General features: G+C 48.0%; 1 protein-coding gene across 1 annotated transcript in view; it reads right to left on the bottom strand.

The window, feature by feature from the left end:
* DENND11 (DENN domain containing 11) overlaps positions 1-21,431 on the bottom strand; it is a 34,840-nt gene that overhangs the window by 9,699 nt on the left and 3,710 nt on the right. Inside the window, exons 2-5 of the mRNA XM_053927332.2 lie at positions 12,928-13,027; positions 11,819-11,977; positions 2,134-2,287; positions 501-639 (exon numbers count right to left, since the gene is read on the bottom strand). Coding sequence (XP_053783307.1) covers positions 501-639; positions 2,134-2,287; positions 11,819-11,977; positions 12,928-13,027 — 552 coding nt within the window. The remainder of the gene's footprint in view (positions 1-500; positions 640-2,133; positions 2,288-11,818; positions 11,978-12,927; positions 13,028-21,431) is intronic.

The following is a 21,431-nucleotide window of genomic DNA, read 5'->3' on the forward strand; positions in this document are numbered from 1 at the left end:
CAGCCCAGCTGCTGCCCCGGGGTGCTGACCCAGTGGACACTGTGAGATGGCCTCTCCGGCAGCCCACGCTCACCGAGTCCAAGGTTAGCTCTCACACCACCTATGCCTCCCTGGCCCTGTCTGGTGGCCCCACCATCCTTGTCACCCTAGACTCATCCTCCATCACAACCTCACACCTGTCAGAATCCTACAACCCAACCACATGCCACTTGTTGTCAAGCTTATCCCTTAAACATGAGGATATCTAGAATCCATCTTCTCTGCTATAGCTCAGACCCTAATCTGTCACCAGCTACGGGTACGTCACCCAGCCCATCTTCTGCATCGCCACCACAGCCCACACTTGAAAACACATATCCGGCCACGTCACTACCAGGCTTGAAACCTGTGACCCCCTTGATAAGGCCCCAGCTCTTCTGAACTTGGTCAACAACGGAAAGACTCAAGCAGCTTCTGCCCGGGGGAGGCAGGAAGAGCCCCCAACGCCGGCCTCTCATTACCTCTGTAGCACACGACACCCACAGGAGGGGGAGAAAATATCAAAATGCGCTTTCGAAGTAAGGCAAATTTCCAAAGGATGAGGATCTGCTCTCCAAAGAACTTAATGAACTGAGACATGCAGCCAGCTGGGTGTGTGATCTGAAAAAAATCGAAAGGGAGGCGGGAGGGAGGAACAGCTTTCATTGTGAAAAATATTCAATACAGGCATATGCAAACCCCCGCCCCCCAAAATAAAAACCCCAGAGTACAACTAAACAGATGCAGGGATGGTTACTTCCACATAAAATGGTATTTTCCTCTTTCAAAGTCTCATCCTGAAACCAGATTTCTATAAATCAACAGCTCCCCTGATGCTGGAGTTCAAGTTCAAGGATCATTAACTACTTCACTTGGGAGAGAGAGGTGCCGAGGAAACGGGACTGGACATAACTTCTTAAACATCAGAAACACAAGTGCCTCTGGAGTGACAGTGCACCTCACGGAGGACATTCGACACACAGACATTGCTGAGCGCTGGGTGGACTACAACGACGAGCGAACAGTCCCAGGTTAGGGCCCCAAATGTATCGGGACCCGGCTTCCGTGCGGAATGAGGTGTCTGCACAGGGAGCAAGACCCACGGGGCCTGCTGGTGGAGCAGCCCGCCGCACTTCAACTCCAACCATCCCGCCTTCCACGCTAAACACGGGGGCCCATCAGCTCGGTCAGCACGGTACAGAGGCCCTCGGTCCAACAGCTCGGAGTTCCCAACTATGTGAGCTCGGAAGTGGATACATTTCCCCAGCTGAGCCTTCAGGTGAGACCCCAACCCCAGCTGACACCTTGGCTGTGGTCTCATGGGAGACCACGAAGCAGAGGACCCAGCTAAGCCGTGCCTGATTCCTGACATGCCGAGACTGTAAGATAATAAATATGCGCTGGTTTAAACCATTAATGTGGGAGGACCATTGCCCGTGCCTTCCCCCAGTCTGGAGTCAGCCTCCCTCACTTTCTGCCTCGACAAACACTTCAGGGGCCGCCTCCTCTTCCAAGAGGCCTTCCTAGATTTCTCCCTTGAACTCAGGACCTAATTTCTCTACCAGGGAGCCGAGGTGTCCGCGGAGGTGTCTTACGATGACCTACACAGAAGGCAGGGCGGAGCTTCAAACTCATAGTCACCCATGTTCCCTCCCAACACCTAACACTCGGCCGGGTGTTTAGTTAACTGTAAACAAACTTATTGTAGTACAAAGGCAAAGTACTTCAGGAAAAACACACAATAAAGCATCATCCAAAATACTGAAACTAAGAAATATACCTGTTTTAGCACTTTATTGTTAGCTCGAATGTCTGACCGTAAATACCTGAAGCAAGAATCAACAAAATCAAATCCACCTCTTACCCCCAGGAACCCACCAGGACTGCCTATGAGGACGGCTTTGCACAATGACGGCTAAGAGCTAGAAAGCATGTTGTTCCAGAGAACCTGCTTTATGTTTTAAAAGAACCCAAATGCTAAAGTTAGCAATCCTACTCTATCAAAAGCAGACTTTGGGCATGAGCCCAAGACATAAATTCCTCATTAATTAAAATAATTAAGCACTACTGTACACAGACATGAGCCCCGGGCATGTGCGGGGCGGCAGACCTCACCTTCATCTCGGGGTACATGTACCGGTGGATGGACGGCAGCCAGTAGACGGGGGGCAGGCTGCCACCTCCCCCGGGACCAGCATGGAGCACCCCCTTCTTGTCCTCGTAGAAGGCAGCCAGATGGGAGTAATGTCCCGGCGTCTCCAGCTGGTGTCTGCAAACACACAGGTGCACGGTGAGACGGGCTGTGGCCACAGCTCATTCACTCTCCAGCCCCACTCCCTGCCCCGACGGCTACCACACTTAGGGGCAAAGCCCCAAATAAACTGAAATGACCCTCTTTTGAGGTTGCCCAGGATGCCTCCTCGGGAATTACATAAGATCCTTGGGAAAGGCTCCAGCGTGGGGTCCAGTACGCCCTGATGCCACTCTATAACTCCTTCCCCTTCTCACGGGAAACAGGCAGAATCAACAGACTGTGACTAATGCCTTTGTTCGTGAGCGAGGAAGGCTAGGGACTGAGCATGTGGGCTCCCAGAGCGTGGCCGCGGGCCAGGAGAAGGGTGACTCGGAAGACCATAGATTCCCTGCTTCAAGCTTCCCTTTGTTCAGGATCCGTGCTTGCTGGCTGGCTTTGTTGTCACAGAAGAATACGAGGAAGCTTACCCCACAGTGTCTCAAAGAAGAGGAAATGTCACGAAGGGCTCAGAACTTCTGCACCAAGTTATAAATAAAACGCTCAGAATCTCTACTCTTTCTACCCCCACCCTGCTTGGGATGGCAGGACCTTGGCCGTGGGCAGCCCTGACATCTGACCCCCAAACCAAGAAAGCTGCGCTGAGGCCCCGGACCATTTGGACAATGGAGAATCCTGCCTTCAAGGCGAATGCGGGAGGGAGCGCAGTGAATACTATTTGGCACTATATTTAATGGGGGTGTTAAGGGTTGAGCAGAGTCCCCTCCCCAACCCCCCCAAAGAAATACGTCAAAGGCCTCAGAATGTGACCTCGTGTGGAGAGAGGGTCTTTACAGAGGTAACCAAGTGGAAATGGGGTCGTTACGGTGGGTCCTAAACCAATACGACTGGGATCTTTCTAAAAGGGAAATGTGGGCACAGAGAGACACCCACGAGGAGGATGCCCTGAGAAGCTGAAGGCACGGGCCAGGAGGGATGACCTACAAACCACGGAGGCTGAGATCACCAGCAAACCAGCAACTGCCGGAGAGAAGTGAGGACAGAGCCCAGCAGCCTCAGAGGAGCCGCCCCACCCAGCGCACATGGCTTCCGGCTCCAGGACCGTGAGAAACCACATTCCCGTTGCTGTGAGTCCCCAGTACCCGGTACTTAGTTTCAGCAACCCTAGGACATAGGGAGGAATTCAAAAAGGCACTTAAACCTTTTTAGCCCATTTGTATTTTCGCGGCACCCTACAATTTCCATCACATGGAAACAAAGAAGAACCAAAATCTAGCTTTACTGAGCAAGGGGAGGTGCCCCTACTTACGGCTGGACCCGGACCATCGAAGACTAACACAGGCAATCTCCCCAAGCTGCCGCTGTGGCACGAACCACTCCCATTGGAGACTTTCACCGTCCAGCAGGCAGCCAGCCGCCCGCCACCTGCCACCCCTCTGGAGCGACTCAGAGCTCCGGGGTCCAGGCCATGCCTGCCACTTCTCCACTGCGAGATCTCAGGCAACTTACTAAGCTTTTCAAAATCCACTATTTTCTCTTTCCTTAAAATGCAGACACCACATTTTAGTACACACTGGCACTACACCTCGGTATTTTTCTGAGCTGTAAATGAAATCCGGTAGAAAAAGCGGCTCACGCCATGTGTGGCATGTCAGCCTCCCACAGAACTAGGTTCCTTCTTCCCAGCTCTCCTGCGGAGGTGCCCCGCCGGGGCACTGGGAGGGCTCAGGACCGAGGTAGATGGGAGGATTCTGGGTGAGCCCTGGGAGAGAACTTCAGGCAAACTTACATCTTAAAAAGAAAGAAGACAACAACTACATCCCACAAATGATGTTCTCCCTGATGAGCAGCTCCCTGACTCGCGGCTCCTGCACGTTGCGCCTTCAGCTTTGTGCAAGGACACTGGGTGGGTGAGGACCCTGCAGGGGGCGCTAACAGCCTTTTCTCTCCTTCTCACAAAGTGCTCAGGCATGGATGGGAATCCGTGGTGACTCCAGTGTGTTTGTCCAGCTGAGCAGATGGGAGATTTTGGGTATTTTTCAGGGGGGTGTCAAATCGATGCAAGTTTGATTCATACAAAATAACACAAAGAGGATGAAGTTCAAGGATGTTTTCATTTAGGACCTAATTTCCCGAAAAAGACCAGTGAGAATCATTTTATTGTATTTTTCATGATATATTTTCTGTGTTAAAGGGGGCTGCTGCATCATGGGTAACTTATGTGGTACTTTGTCACTTTCTAGGTTTGTTGTTGACGTGCTGTTCCAATGACCGCCTTTTCTGTTCGGCCACATCAAACGCGGTGCTACCAGGGGTGTCCAACTCACAGCCCGCGGGCCACGTGCAGCCCAGGATGGCTCTGAAGGTGGCCCAAGGCAAAATCGTAACTTTACTTACAACCTTTTTTTGCTCATCAGTATTCACTAGTGTTTGTGTATTTAATGTATGTCCCAGAGCCACCAGAAGGGGGGACACCCCCTTGAACCAAGGTTCTAAAGGGCAGCTCTAAGTTAAGAGTCCTGTAGAGAAATGGCCCGTTGCAGGACCCTGTTCCCCGACAGCCTGTGCAGCCCTGACTGACGGAGCCAAACAGGAAGAATGGGAAATGCAGACTATGAACACACACGTCAATACAAATGGGCAGCTCCTGCGTGAATGCTAAACAACTGTGGTGTGAGAGCCTTGAACTCTAAACACACTATCGATTTTGCAATAAATAAAACTGATCATCAAACCATACTACGAAGATACACTGAAAGGCACCGAAGCAAAGCTGAGAGTGCCAGCAGATAAACTGGGCGTCAAATAGGACGCAAAAGGAGACCTTCCTGTTGATCTTACCATAAGGAGGCCCAGGTTATGACACTGCCACGTGGAAACGCAGGCCGAGCATCTATGGGAGATGTCCAAGAAACTTGACATTGTAACTGACATAACATATGCTACTGATCTGGGGTGCAGCTTCTGGGCCACATCGAGGGTCCCTGGAGGGTCCTTAAACCCAGAGTCCCTTCCCTGATGACACACTTGTGTGACCATGCAACTCTCCCTGCCTCCCCCCCCCCACACCCAGCAGGCCACCCAGCATGAGAATGAGAGGTGCCCCCGTGCAAGGGTGACAGGCCCTCGCTCCTGTGCATTCACCCCCGTGCGAACCAGCCTGTCTTCGGGCTTTGCAGGTACGGAAAAGCGCGCATCCCCAGGGACTGCTGGCACAGGTCTAAAGTGGTCCCACCTTCTGGAGGATCACTTGCAATTTGTGTTAAATTGTACGCTGTAAATAGCCTTTGACCCAAAGATGCCATTTCTAGGAATGTGGCCAAAAGACCTATATGTGGATATGAACAATCGTTTACCTACGGGGTGCTCATTTTACAGTGCTGAGAAGTAGCAAACCACCTAGACGCCCCCAAACAGTGAGGTAGGTGAATAAATTGTGATCACCTGGGTTCTGAAGTGCTATGAACCCACCCAAATGATGGTGAGGCATACATATCAAGTTAGAAACTTCAAATATTGAGTGATGAATTTTCTAAAAAGTTACCGTGTGCATATTTATAAACAGGGAAAAGATTAGAAGGATATAAGTGTTAACAGTAGATATGACTGGCTGGTGGGATCATATTCTTATTTCTTTGAGTTTTTGTCTTATTTTTCAAAGTTTGATCACTATATATTAGTTTTGTATTTAGTCTTTTTAAATACTGAGTTATGGGAATTTTGAATAATGCAGAGTGTAGAAAGAAGACAATAATAAACCCTTTATCGATCGATCACTTAGCTTCAACTGTGATCAATGTTTTATCAATGTGGTTATATCTGTATCCTATTCCCCCAGACCACTCCTTTTCCTGAAATATTTTAAAGTAAGTCTCTTATAACACTTTACCCATAAATACTTGGGTGCGCATCTCTAATGGAGAAGGTCTATTTAAAAAATAATATTACCACCATGCCTAACAACATTAACAATAATAATACCCTAATATAAACTGATACCCAGTCCACATTCAAATTATGCCAACTCTCCCCAAAATGTTGTTTTACAGTTAGTTGTTTGAATCGAGACCTAAGCAAGGTCCAAAAATGTCGTGATGTGTCTTAATTCCTTTTATTTCACAACACCCCGTCTTCCATTTTCTAAGTTTTTTATGTCATAAAGTAGCTCTCCAATAGTTTCTAATTATTAAGAAACAGTCATAGAAAGGACTTTCTCACTAGAAGATACTGAAGCCAAGGGTTGTAGGCGAAATACTAACAAATAAGTTTGTGACATCAGAGATATCAGAAATGAGAATGAATATAAAACAGAGGTTAGGTGTTTTCATAAATGCAGTCTGGCCAATTTCTAGAAACGTCAGGGCTGTGAGCAAGCAGCGTCCCTGCCCAGACTCCGGCCTCGCTCCCAGTGCTGCTTTCTCTTCCTCGCGCTCTGCTGGTCTCTTCTCTCCCGTCGCCTACGAGCCCTATGTAATCCCCAAGCAGAAAACCTATCTAGCTGTAACTCACAATCTAGAAGCCTGAAAATGATGAATGAATTCAATGGAGAAAAGAATCTGCGTGACAAAAAAGTAATGTTAAACAATAAATAAGAAAGTGGAAAAATACCTCCGATTTCTATCACAAAGAACAAATCTCTCATTATACAAAGAACTTACTAGAAATTAATTATTAAAAGGCCAACAATCAAAAACAGACATAGCAAAGGCTGGGAACAGTTCACGGAAAAGATGAATGGCTCAGACTCAACCTCCCTTATAAGGATAAAAATGAAAATTAAAACTACTCACGTACCATGTTTTACCTAGCAAAATGCCAAAACCCCAGCGCTTTGAGCTGTGGGCTGTGAGGAAACCGCACACCCCTGCGTTACTGAAGGGCAGGCAAAGCGGTACAGTCTGCATGGAAAGCAATGTGACGACGTCTACTGTCATCACAAATATACAAATACACAGACACTTGGAACCACCAATTTCATTTTGGGGATGTAACGTGCCCGTGCTCTGCTCACATCTGAAACGATACTTGTTTGTGATACTTGTTCGTTCGGTGTGGCATCATTTGTCATGGCAACAGACTGGAAAGAACCAAGTGTCTGTCAATATAAGACCTGACAAAGAAAACACAGCCCTTTTACACCTTTACAACAGGCAGAAACAATGAGGAAACTCATTGTTGAAGACAGGAGAGACGAGAAGACCTCCCAGATGCATTGTCGAATGGAAGGGGAAGGCACAAAACATGTACACCTGCTACCCGTCATATGAAAAGGGGAAACGAGAATCTACATCTGTGTTTGCATGGACACATACACAGTCTAGAAAGAGACACTGAGAGCGATTCCTGGGATGATTGGATGGATGTGGGAACTGGGTAAAGACTCCTCATTGTATGCTAGTGGTAGAGACTGCCGTTCTCTTCTTCCTTTAGTAACAGAACCTTCCAAATTTTAGCTGCTCACATGGCCAACCAGTTAAGGACCATGTTTCCCAGACTCCCTTGCTGCTAGGCACAGCTAGTGACTAAGAAGTGGCCAGTGGGAGGTGAGCAGAAGCCATGTGTTCCTGGATCCCTGAGTGCTGCCCCTTCCTGCACACTGGAACACGACTTGCTAACAAGCAGGTCTCTACCATGTGGATGACGACACTTCTGTACAATATGGCAGAATACAGGACAAAGCCTGGGGTCCCGGGATGACCCAGTAAAACAGAGCCACCTACCATTCTTGAGTGCTTCTCTCCCTCAGGGACTATCATGCTAAAAAAACCTGCACTTCTATCTTGTTTGATTCACTGTACTTCGGATGTCTTTGTTAAGGCGGCTTCGCCTAATTAAAGCAGAAAGTGATACCCAGAAATGAGTTACCACAGTGTCAAAACCACATTCTGCCATCAGCTTAGCAGCTGGCAAGGGAAGGTGGTAAGAAAATGGATATTTCAGACTCTAAAGCTGGTAACCCCTATTGTACTAGAGCAAAAAATCTACTAGAACTTCAGTAACTTGGAAGACAGGTCCTACGTCACCTGAACTTGGAGCTCTAGGGGCAGCAGTGGGAAGCAGAATGTTGATCGCTCCCTGGTATTTTTTAGTGAGCTGCTCCAAGAGTAGGATGAAAACAGGCAAGAACTGGCCAGTTTCTAAGCCAAAGTGGAAGAAATGCAGCCTGAGGGTAGTGTATTTTCCCTGAGCTCTGCAATGTAAATTAATCAAGACTCTAATCATTTGGAACGAGAAAAGCCAATTGCTTCTATACCCCAAATGCAGGAGATAAGAATTTCTCTCAAAGCTTCTCTAGTTCAGCTTATTCTTGGCCAGACATAGGAGTCAGACCATTTGTAAAGATGGGATGGAGGGTCCCACCTCCAGGGAGTCGCCCTTAAAATAAAGGAAAGATGGATGGGCCGAGAACAGACACCAGTAACTAATCGGCAGTCCACCGGCCTAAAAACTGAAGAGACCTGCCAACTGGAAGCAAACTGACTAGAACCTGATTCAGTTTTTGAGGGGTCTATGTGGTCACATGACTGGCCTAAAAAGTCTGTGACTTTCCAACCCTTAAAGAAACTGCTAGACCCCCAAATCTACACTAGCAGAAAAATTCTATGCTGCCCCAAGAAGTGGTTCAGAGGTGGTCATGAGGGAAAGTGGCCGAGAGGGTTTTGGGGAGCAGAAGCAAAGGCTAGCCAGGGGTCTGCTGCTCTGTTGGGAGGAGGAGCCTCCGCAGGCCCTGCCGGTGGAGCTGCGTTATGGTTATGGACTAACGACTGACTGCATTTCTCATCTGCCCTTTTCTGGGCAGGCGTTAATGTGGGGGTTTCTCCTCTAGCTTCCCTGCACGTTTGGGAGGTGGGGACGGACGAACTTGTCTCTTCTTTCACAGGTTTTTGATAGGGCGGAGCTTGTGCTCATCGACGAAAAGGACTGCCTCGCATCACCCAGAACTCCCGTGTCTCTCCTGGGGTAGGAAAAACGTCCTCCACGCATGGGAAGGAGAGTACACATGGGAACCTTGGTAGCCAGAGGGGCAAACGGAAGCAGGGGTTGCTCATTTCCCCCCCAAATCCATTCTTCCCACTTCCTGTTTGTAACAGAAGCCCCAGGATTTTCATTGGTCACGAGGCCACCCAGCTAGGGATGACCTTTCCCAGTCTCCTCTGCCGTGAGGTGTGTCTATGGGACTGAGAACGTGACAATGAATGAGAAGCAATGTGGGCGACTTCCGGGTGTGTCCTCTTCTCTGCAGGCCAGAATCAGGTGTAGTGGTGCGGAGTGGCTTCGGGCGTTTGAGAAGAATAGCTCAGAGGACAGAACACGCTCTTGGAACTTGGTGGGGCACTCAGAGAAGCAGCGTGGGTCCCTGAACCCGCGTGGAAGCATGGGCTGCCCACCCTGATCACCTGCCTCTGTGTAGACCGTCCCCGAGGAAAAGCATCTTCTGTCCCGTCTGTGTCATTGTATCTCGGGGCCTCTGTTACCACCATTTAGCCAGGACCCTAATACCTTCCTATAATTTTAGAATGCACTATTTAGGAAATTCATTTTTCCCAAAAGAATAATATTTTTTTAAAGTGTCAGGATCCCATTAAAAATGTTTTATTTTTTTTACGCCATAATATTACTTCTGAAGCACAAAACTAAATTATTTCAAATAGAGAAAAGGGCATATGCTGGAAGCTGTCCACCACAGCTCCCAGAGGTAGAGAAACCTGCTAAATGTTCAGCTCCAGGGAATAACTGAGTCGACTTTGGGGCCAGCTCTAGCTTTATATAGCTATAAAAACAATCATCAAATGATAATATGGAGAACACATATGCTGGACTGGTGCTCCTCAAGAAGGAAAATCATGCAATGGAAAACTTGAATTATTAAAGAAGGAAACCTTCCTGAAATTAAAAATAAAAGACCTATCTGTAGATCCAAGGGGTCAAGCTATCCCAGAAAAAATGAAGAGTTCGGAAACAACAGAGGTAAAGAAAGAATCTAAGGCACCCAGACAGCAGCAACTTCTCCAGAACAATGACGAGCAGAAGGCAACACAGCGTTCTGTGCAGCCTCCTGAGAGGAAGGAAGAAAGGCTCGAGCTTGGAACCAGCTGAGAGTAAAGGTAACAATATGATTAAGCAGGCGAGACCTCAGGGGAGGCAGCGCCCATGATCCTTTCATGGGAAAAAAAGCGCTTGATGGCAAAACCCAACCGACCAAGAAATAAATCAAGTCAGGAACTTAGGAATGGAGTGAGCTGCGTGGAGCCCTGGATGTGGCCGGAAATACGCAACTGAGACAGGGGAACGAACGGTGGGCATTACGACTCCGGAGTGCCACGCCATAGACCTCGCACTCCATAAAACAGAGGCGTGAGGTAGGGGAGGCGCCGGGCAGGCGTGTGAGACAATGGGCTCTGTCAGCATTTGAAACACAATTTACAAACCAATGGCACCTGTCCAAAGACTTCTGCACCTTACTGTACATGTCATTTCTCAATAAAAATAGGAACAGCACCGTCTCTTCATGCTTTCCATCATCTTTTTTCTTCACTTTGGGGGAACAGATCAAGAAATAATATATCTTACTGTGAAAAAAAATCCCCTTTAAGTTGGACAAGTCCTTCAGTTTCATTTCCTCTTTTCCTGATAAATATAAGTAAAATTAAATATAGTTCATGAACATAGGTTGCTATTTGAGCACATTAAATCTTCATAAAATATTAATCCTATTTTTGTAAAATTATTTCTATTTTAGAATGGCATTCACTGCATATTGAGAATGGATCTCTCTCTTGAGTGGTGAGATTTGGGAGGATTTTTAAAAATCATTTGTACTTCTATATAAATTTTTAAATAAACATTTTTCCCTATAAGCAATAAATTTCATGTTCTTTCAAAGATAATGATCAAGAAAGATTACTATACTAAAAATCAAAATAATGATACATTTTCGAAGTACAGGTGATATATACAGGGTGACACAGCGGAGGTATTTCTAAAGCACACGCACAGCAGGAAAGAGGCAAATATGCTAAAATTTTAACAGTGCTTTAGGGTTTAGGGATAGATTTCTCCCTCAAAAATCTGAGAGGAAACTGGAATGCTTACATCATGAAAAAGAATATTAAATGACTCATTAATAGCTTTGCTGGTTCTGCTAAGAACCCTTTCTGCCACCCAACATAGTAATAAATGATGAGGCTTAAAAGAAGTTAGGAGTCTGCCTGCCCACCTGGGGCAAGGAGGCGAGAACCGTGACGCAGAAAACCAAAACTCGCGTGCGGGACAGCGGACTGTTTAATTAGACCGAATTGACGACGGTAGCAAAGGAGCTGAAAGCAAAATCTACCCCAGCTGTCGGGACAGTGCGAAGACTAGTATGCAGGTTGCTGGTTGGAACTTCAAGGCCTGCACCTGATGCGTGAGGAAACACGGCCGTGGATGTTCTCAGCCAGGCGCCTGTTGCGTGGGCACACGGCCCTGACCACCAAGGGCTCACTGACGCACAGCTGGCAGGGCCCTGCTGCCTCCCTGCCCTGCACACGACGTAGGTAAGCCACGTACCGAACCTGGTTCTCCAGGAAGTGCATGTACCGGTAAAGCAGCGTGTAGGACGGAGACAGGATGCCCACAGACTTCATGCGCGCTCCACGCTCCAGCTCGCTCTCCACGGGCATGTTGGCGAAGCAGGCCAGGCCGAAGAAGGGCCCCTTCCGGAAATAGCTAAAATGGACCAGACATGTAGTGTGCTTCAAAATCAGCGGCAGAGATGCTGTGATGCTTTGCTTTTCCGTCTGAGATGCAGTCCCCAAGAAAAGAAATAACTGTGTCCAGGGCTCTACGTGGGAAAGCTCAGCCTAAAAAAACACATTTCTAGAACCTCAGGGGAACAATTAGCCTAAGCTGCTCAGCCTCACGGATGAGACATCCAAGGCTCAGACAAACTATGGAGCCCACCAAGGGTCGTCCAGCTGGAGGCAGGACTGATCTCTGGCAAGCCTGCTACTCTAGGGCCTTCTCCGCTCCTGCATAACAACGGATGACCCAGTGCACAGACTGCCCCCGGGCCTGCCTAGAACCAGCATTCCGCCTCGTCAGCATAAACCGTGTTGCCTCTTTCCTCACTTCCTGGGGCTCTGGTGCCTTTAGCAGAGCCCACGACCAAAGCCCTGGCATTTCCTTCCCCTTTCTCACAGCGGTCTGTCAGGGTTCCAGCCCACGGAGAAGATTAAAGCCACTTCATCACCCCTATGCTCTTTGCTCCTCTTCCCAGGAGTCTTAATTACACAGGACGACAAACTGGCCTTGCTTGAAGCTGGACTTTCCAGTTTTAGCACAGACACAGCTTGAGTTAACGAAAGCTAAAGCAGAACACCACGCTTTCATGGAAGCCAAAGCTCAAGGGAGGTCCAGTCATTTCTTAGAAAGGGAGAGGACTTCTGTGGTAGTTCTTAACTTTTTTGGGTCATGAAATCCATTGAGAACCTAGTGAAAAGTCGGGACCTTCTTGCTAGAAAAATGATATAAACAAAACTATATATGGTTTTTTTTTTTTTTTCCAGGGCGTTTACACACACCTCCTGCAGACCCCCGATAATTAGCCTTCTGTTCTGGGGAAAGTATAGGGTGGAGAGGAAATGATACAGAGAAGACTTACATCCACAGGGACTTACATGAAATCGGACTGGATTTTATGGGACCCACTGGCCATAGACTTGAACTCAACGCCTTCAAGGTCAATATCTTGAGGTAAACACCATTCTACCATGTTTCCTGTGGGGAAGGGAGAGCACGAGTTAAACAAAATCATGGCAGAGAACAAGGCTGAGTGCAGGGCTCAGCACACACGGCTTCCCGGGAAACGTATTCAATGACTTCTGAAACTTCGACTTACCTCCACGCTGTACTGTGTACGCACAGAAAAATACGGTACGCAGTGCCAGCGTGACTGCACAGCTCAAAGACTCCCTCCAACGCACACATGCCTCTGTAGCCAGCACCCAGACCGAGATGCAGGCATGGTCTGCACATCGGTCGCCTCTCATGTCCCCGCCAGGTCATCAACCCTCTTCCTCCCAGGGTAACGATGGTCCTGACCTCCAGTGCCATACGTTAGCTTTGCTGCTCTTAAAATTTTAGAAATGCACTCACAGTTTTCATTCCTCTGTGTTTGTTTCTTTTCGCTCAATATATTTTTTGCAGGGTTCATCCATGTTGGTGCCTGGAGCAATAGTTTGTTCATTGATTACTTCCATCCTATGTCTGTGACACTGTTTACTTAATTGTTGATACTAATTTAGCTTATTTTCAATGTAATGCTATTACAAATAGCACTGCCGTAAGCCATCTGGGGAATATGCATGGCTAGGCCGAGCTCCATTGCTCAGAACTCCCTTCCCTGCGGGTATCCCGTGGAGATGGGAAGGCGGCAGTGAAGCAGTGTGGAGATGCATTTACGTCTGCTTGGTGCGGGAGCGCCAGGCAGCTCACACCATGGGGTGGCAGCCAGGCCTGCTGAGGCCAGGCCCACCTTCCCCTGGGTCCTCTTTCAGCTTTTCTGGCTCCTGAGTTTAGTTCCATAGCAGTCTGGGTATCAGCTTCATCGGGACACCCATGCTATTCAAGTGGAGGCAGTGACGGATCGATGCAGGTTCCCATCCCACCTTATCAGTTCCAGTGTGGTGCTCACTCTCTCTCTCCACCCCCCCGCCCCCCGATTTTACTCCCTTCTTCGTAACTGCTCACCCAGGACACTCCGAGCTCCATTACCAGACACAAAGACAATAGCCTCACACAGGGCCTGCCCAGCTGCCACCCTGTGCAGCGTCGAGTCCCTGGTTCTGCCTCCCAGACTGACCCTCGGCCGACCCCACGCGCATCCGTTTCTGTGGACTGCACCACGAGAAGGGCAGCTGTCAAAGTGCGTGAGTCGCTGTAAAATAGAAAATGCCGACAACTCCCAAAGGGGTGCTTTCCAAAGTTAGGTTAACAGGGGTTCTGCAAAACATAAAACCCATTTGTAAAAAGGGATTTTAGCCAAACAACCTTTGTTTAAGTTATATTAAAATGGATGCATTACTATAGTGAAGGCCTTCTCGGAGCCTTTATGTTACTCTGCACTGAGAATCTCTATGAAATAAATACAGTGTTTGAAGTTTCTGCAATTTTTTGGCCAATAAACCTATTTTTAAAGGGCATCTAGCCCTGGCTAGTGTGGCTTAGTGGATTGAGTGCCAGCCTGCAAACCAAAGGGTCGCTGGTTTGATTCCCAGTCAGGGCACATGCCTGGGTTGTGGGCCAGGTCCCTGGTGGGGGGTGCATGAGAGGCAGCCACACACTGATGTTTCTCTCTCTTTCTCCTTCCCTTCACCTCTAAAAATAAATAAATTTTAAAAAATCTTTAAAAGAGGGGGGCATCTAAGGGATATTTTTATAGAAGGCATTTTTTAAAAAAGAAGTGCTAGTATTCAAGGGGCTACAAGTTGACCCCCTGTATCCATCCTCCTTTCTTACAGGGAACAGGACCAAAGGACAAGCATGCTTCTCAGTACCTTCTTTGCCTACAGGTATGGCTATGTGAGTAAATTCTAGCCAATGAGCTATGGACAGAAGTGAGGTGTGTAGTTGCCAAACGTGCCGTAATGGGAAGGAGGATGCCGCCCCCTCCTCCATCCTGCTGCCTGGAATGTGGACCTGGTGACAAGCCATCCTGAATGAGGGAGGGGAGGGCTCCGCCTACACATCATGGAGGGGACAAAGGAGCAAGAGCCAACGAGAGTCTAGGTCCCTGGGTGACCTCATGGATCGGAGCCCACATGCCAACCCTGGGCCAGTGATCTCCTGACTGACAGATGACAAAGAAGAACCATCTTAATCAAGTCACTGTTAATGTGGGTCTCTGGTATTCATGGTTGAACCCAGCCCTTACATAACACAGCTGACGTATAGAACTGAGTCCCCATTCCCCAGCTGGTCTCGAAGCCTTCCTCCTGGTTCCTCGGTGCCCAGCCACTCCTTAGCATATAGACACAGGAAGAGTCGGATGGACTGAATGACCTCCTGTCCATCACATTCTTCACGTCTAGGTAGACGCAAGCTCCTCTGGGTTAGGAAGAAAGGCCCATCAGGCTGACGAACTATGGAATGGAGCCCAGGCTCTGGAACACCACTGGGGGAAGAGTTCTCTGCCGGACAGGAAGCGCGGCTCTGCTGCCACACTCCTGGAGTGAGAGGGAAGTAGATGAAGCACCAGGGCCCTCATCCCAGCCTGCTATCTCCACTGTCGTAGATGTCTGTCTCCCCGGAGACTAACCCCTTAAAGGCAGGAACTTGGCTTATTCATCTTCAGGTCCCAACCCAGCACAGGGATTAGCACAGGACAGGCATTAAAAACAAAAGAAAACTGAAAAAAGCCTCAGCTTTATTGAGGGCAGGCATGTTGTTTAAAAGCTAATTGATGGCTTACTGTTAATTACCCTAGAGGCAGTAAGCGTGGTTATATAGGTGAGTGTCCTTCCCCTCAGGGTGCTGATGCACAAGTACTTAGAAGTGAAGGATCAGCATGTCTGCATTTACTTTCAAACAGCTCAGGGGGAAAAAGGATGCCTGCGTCTGCGTGTGGTCAGTTCTGATGTGATGGTTACCGAATTGTGTCAACACAACTGATGTTTCAGGGAAGAATTAGAGCAGAGGAAAGTTCACATTTGCTTATGCTATAGATTCCAGGCAATTTCAATCAAAATCTCAGCAAGTTACTTTGTAGCCAAGATCACATTGGGTTGGCCAAAAAGTCCATTTAGTTTTTTCCATAAAAGACACATTTTTCATTTTCACCAATAACTTTATTGATTTGGGTATTTTGAGGATGTTGGCTCTCTCCCACTATTGGCTTCTAGTGGGTAGAGGCCAGGGATGTTGCTAAATGTCTTCCAATGCATAAGGCAGCCCTATAGCAAAGAATTATTTGGCCAAAGTGTCAACAGTACCAAGAAACTTCACAAACCACTTTTGCGACATTTAATCAGTCACAGCACCTTCTCCGTACATGGCACAAACTTTTCTGCATTTCAGTTGCTTTTTTACCTTTCTTGAAATAATAAAGCATAATATGTAGAAAATGTGTATTTTTCTTCCATCTTTAATATTAAAATGGTTGTACAAAAATTCACCAATTTTGATGTTTTTTTAAATGCACGCTGATATGACAGCTGTTACAATACAATCTGACAAAATTGTTTCAAATGAAGTTAAAGACAATGAAGCACTACTACAACCATCGTACAGAAAAAGCTAAAGGAAATTTTTGGCCAGCCCAATATTGAAGAAAAACAGTGAGAGGACTAATACTACTCAGTTCTAAGACTTACTACAAAACCATAGTAATCAAGGCAGTGTGGAACACAAGGGAAACAAAAGAAAAAAAATAGAAGATTACACCGAACTGAAGTTTTTGCAGAGTAAAGGAAACCATCAACAAAGTGAAAAGACAGTTTACTGAATGGGAGAAGATATTTGCCAATGATACACCTAATTAGGAGTTAATATCCAAAATTTACCAAGAACTCAAACAAGTCAATCCAACCCCCACCCCAAACAGTCCGATTTGAAAAATGGGCAGAGGACATGAATACACACTTTTCCAAAGAGGACACACGGATGGCCAACAGACATATGAAAGATACTTAGCATCACCGGTCATCAGAGAAGTGCAGATTAAAACCACAATGAGAGATCACCTCGTACCTGTCAGAATGGCCATCATCAATAAATCAACAAACGGCAAGTGCTGGCGAGGATGTGGAGAAAAGGGGACCCTCGTGCACTGCTGGTGGGAATGCAGGCCGGTGCAGCCACTGTGGAAAGCAGCATGGAGATACCTCCAAAAATTAAAAATAGAACTGCTCTATGGCCCAGCCATTCCATTTCTGGATATTTACCCAAAGAAACCCAAAACAATAATTCAAAAGAATATATGCAATGGAAAGAATGGTCCATTGCTGCACTGTTTACAATGGCCGAGATATGCAAGCAGCGCAAGTGCCCATTAATAGATGAGTGGATAGAAAACTGGTGGTACATATATACAGTGGAGTACCACTTGGTCATAAAAAGAAGAATGAAATCTTACCATTTGTGGCAACATGGATGCACCTAGAAGGTATTATGCTCAGTGAAATAAGTCAGTCAGAGAAAGACAAATACATATGATCTTACTTCTATGTGGAACCTTAAGAACAGAATAAGCAAACCAAAAGAAAAAAAAAAAGTGAAGCAGATTCATAGATGCAGAGAACAGACTGATGGTTGCCAGAGGGGAGGCGGGTCGAGCACTGGGTGAAAAGGGGGGAGGGATTAACGAGTACAAATAGGCTGTCACAAAATAGTCACAGGGATGTAAGGTACAGCGTGGGGGGCATAGCCAACGACTCTGCGGTGACTATGTGTGGTGCCAGGTGGGTGCTTGGGGTAACGGGGGAGCACTTAGTAGGGCATGTGACTGAGCACTGAGCTGCACACCTGAAACCCGTCCAAACGGTACTGAATGTGAGCTGCCATTGAAAAATAGTCCCAGCAGATCTTTACTGTGTGCCCGAAAAGCTAGTTTTTTAATGTATTTCTCCCTTGTAGTTTATCCTCTTCTTTTTCTGACTTCCTAAAATGAACACTTAGCTCATTCTTTTTAAAAGTTTTCTTTTCTAGTGCATGTGTTTAAACTGTAAATTTTCTTTAATACTCCACCTTGGCTTTATCTCTCAAATACTGAGCTTGTCCCACAGTGACTGATACACGAGGGAGCGATCCGATCGCGGGGGATCTCATGGTGGCCGGTGGGTGATTTTCACCCTGAGGCTCCCAGCATGAACGCGGGAAATCGGCCCTGAGTGGAACAGAGCTGTGGGGGCGGGGGGCACACACGGGGCACCCTCACACAGACCGTAGACGCCCGCCTGTTCCCTCCGCTCACTGTGTCCCCACTTCCCGTCCCACTTCCCGTAGCTCTTCCTCCGCCACTTCCCAGAACTCACGACGCCTCCAGCACCCTCCTTCACAGGCAAACCTCGGGTCTTTTTTAAGGTAAAGTGCCACGTTTAGAGTATTGGTGAATTTAACCGTGGATCCTCCGGAAAACTGTCCTACCATTTTTTTATTCGGTTCCCATCATTTTTTTAATGCATCACTGACAGTTTTGAGTGACATGTCCCTGCCCCATTTCCCCCCATAAACCTGTGACTTCTACTGCACAGTTTTCACAGCGCAGTGACTCTCAGTCAGTCAAAGAGACACGTGTCACCACCACCGGTGCCTGTTCTGTCTCCTTCTCTCTCCTTCTGCTCCACACCCGCCCATTTCTTGGGCCTCCGATTCTTAGGAACATACCTTATAGGTGGCACCTTATAGCAGAACAGGCTGTATAAGGCTGAAGCAGTGCGGTAAAATGCCAACAAATGAAGACCTAAGTGAAGGATGTATAGGTTTTTACTGTAGGTTTTTCCAGCTTTACAGAGGTTTAAAAAAAATTCAACAAATTGGGGAACACAATTGAAATAACCGAGATGTGGAAAAACAAGGTAAGATAAAGGCCCTGGTCAAAGGAAAAAGTTATGGAGGTGAAGTGTTATCAGCAGGGGGATGAAGAGGCATCATAGCCGCAGGGCATCCTTTGCCAGAAACACTGCCTCTCCTCAGAAATGGAGACCAGTTTGTACAGAAAACGTGCCAGGGGGGCCCCACCTTTGGCTGGCTCTGGGCCACACTGGAAGGAAAGGGGTGGTCTTGGACCACATGGTAAATACATTGCAACATGTAATCACAAAGAAATCTCACAATGTTGTAAGTAAATGTACGATTCTGTGTTGGGCCGCATTCACAGCCACCCTGGGCCGCAGGTTGGACACCCCTGGCACTGAGGCGGAAAGGGAAGTGATTTCACAAACACAGCCATCCTTGTGGCAAGGATGTAATGCTAGAGAAACTGAAGACGCCCCGCCCCGGCTCAGCCTGCACACTCCAAGCCTTGCGGTTTCCCAAACGTGCTCACCACACTGTAGGCACTCGGCCAGGGACCTGGGGCTGGGACAGATTCAACAGACGGGCTCACTCAGGGGCAGTCAATCAAAGAGGGCCGCGTCACCATCGACCCTGCCTCTTCCCCCTCGTTCTCTCTCCTTCTGTCCCCACACCCACCCTTTTCTTGGGCCACGACAGGTACCCACAGGCCCTGCTTAGCCTCCAGCTGCAAAGAGAGCTTCTGGGGAGGGGTCCACAGGACCGCACAGGGAACAAAGGTGGCAGCCTACACTGTGTACATTCAGTCAGTCATTCAGTAAATATTGGTGGAACATAACTTCGGCTCCTGCAAAGACAAATATGTCCATGTTTAAAGGAACTTGGACTAACAGCTTATTGGGTTGGCGGCTCAGTTACCCACAGGGGAGCCAGAGGGCAATGCTGAGCCTGGCTGTGGACGTACCTGCCACTCCAAGGTCAGCCTGGCAGCTGTGTGTGAGGGCCTCTCAGAGCTGATGACGTGTTATAAGCTCCTCGGCTAGGTGACACACTCCGTCCTATCTGTGCCCAGGGCTGCCCCTGCCTTTTATTTCTGCTTAAATGTGAAGTGACCGCACCCCTGGGCATATTCGGAGTTCCTGAGCCACCGTGTCTTCGGGGAGAATAGGCATTAGCCACGGCTGCCTGTGAGAAAGCTCATGTCAGATATTTAAAGTAGAAAAGGCAATGTTCTGGAGCCAAAACAGTCTCTTGCTAACGGGAAATACGCGGCTTCCTTCCTCCTTCTCGTTCACGGTTGGGTGTTTCCCAGTCAAGGATCTCCCCAGGTGAGGCCTTCATGTCAGAAGCAGGGGCTGTCTCCGCCGGAGGTCCGGTGCAGCTTCCCTGGACCAGTCTTCCCCTCTCCAACATCCGCCTTGATTTCCACTCTCCCCGTGCCCTACACACCCCCTAATTCCAGAGGGGAAGAAGAGGGATCCCGGAGTACTCACAGCCCCAACACTGCAGGGAAGAGACCTCAAAAGATGATTTGGCTCAGACGCCAGCACCAGAAAAGTAAACAGCCTGTATCACTTGGTTTTGGTCTTAACTTGCTTTAAGTGTATAATCTGAAAATCACCTAGGAGGAGGATCTACCCAAAGCAAAGGAAGAACTGGCAGCATAAAGAAACTTGAGGCAGGACAAGTCAGCCCTATGCCAACCCAGGGCCGACTTTCAGGGCATGCATTTTACATGGAAAACAACCTCCCACTTTCTCAGGCCCTGTATCATTTTACCCTGGGCCGTGTGGTGTGGGCAAGGAGGGCCCGCCCTGGAGACAGGTCTCTGGGGATCGCCGTTGGGCCCTGTCCCTCTCTGCTCTGTGACTTGAGATGACTTAGCAGCTCTGGTCCTCGGTTTTTCTCATCATCACAGAGAAGACTGTTGGAAGGATTAGAGGCAAGGTCCTTGAAATGCGCAGCATAGTTCCCGACACACAGTAGGTGCTTAGTACCTGGTGGGTGCTAGAATCCCCACTCCTGCTTTACCCTCCATAGACTTTCAAGAGAAGAAACAGAATTCACAACAGAGAGCCACACAGGGACTTCTTTCTGAAAACCACAGCAGGTGAGTCACCAGCAGCCTGGGAAAGATCCTGCCAATGTGGGATTGATGAAATTGACCACAACTGTATTTCACTGGCATCTGATGGAAACTATGGAGAAAGGAGGTGGCCGAGTCAGTCATCCTCAGAGACCTTCCTGTTGGCTCTCAGAATTGGTCTTCTCTTGGTCTCTGTCAGCCAGCCATTCTCAGGACTGCTCTTTGCATCTCAAAATTATCCTCCAAATTTCCCATTCTTATTTCACTTTGTCACTGTCCCACCCATGGCTGGAGCCACTTACTGTTTGCACAGGTCAGACAGACTGGGCAGCATCCAGGTCAGGTTGCACACACCACACCTAGCCCTCATCCCAGAGCAACTCTTGCCACTCCATTGTTGGGAAGAAAATGCTCGAGCGTGATTGGCTGCGCAGAGACGGTATGCAGATTAAAATTAGTGGGAGTGGTTCGTGTGCACTCATTTGGTATAAACATAGGAGCATTCAGGTGCGCTGCATTAAATAGGTGTTTAGATGTAGTTTAGGCATGGGTAGTGAGTGAGGGAGGCACAGATAGTAATTCATC

The sequence above is a fragment of the Desmodus rotundus genome, chromosome 6 (assembly GCF_022682495.2).
Source record: "Desmodus rotundus isolate HL8 chromosome 6, HLdesRot8A.1, whole genome shotgun sequence".
Classification (NCBI taxonomy): domain Eukaryota; kingdom Metazoa; phylum Chordata; class Mammalia; order Chiroptera; family Phyllostomidae; genus Desmodus; species Desmodus rotundus.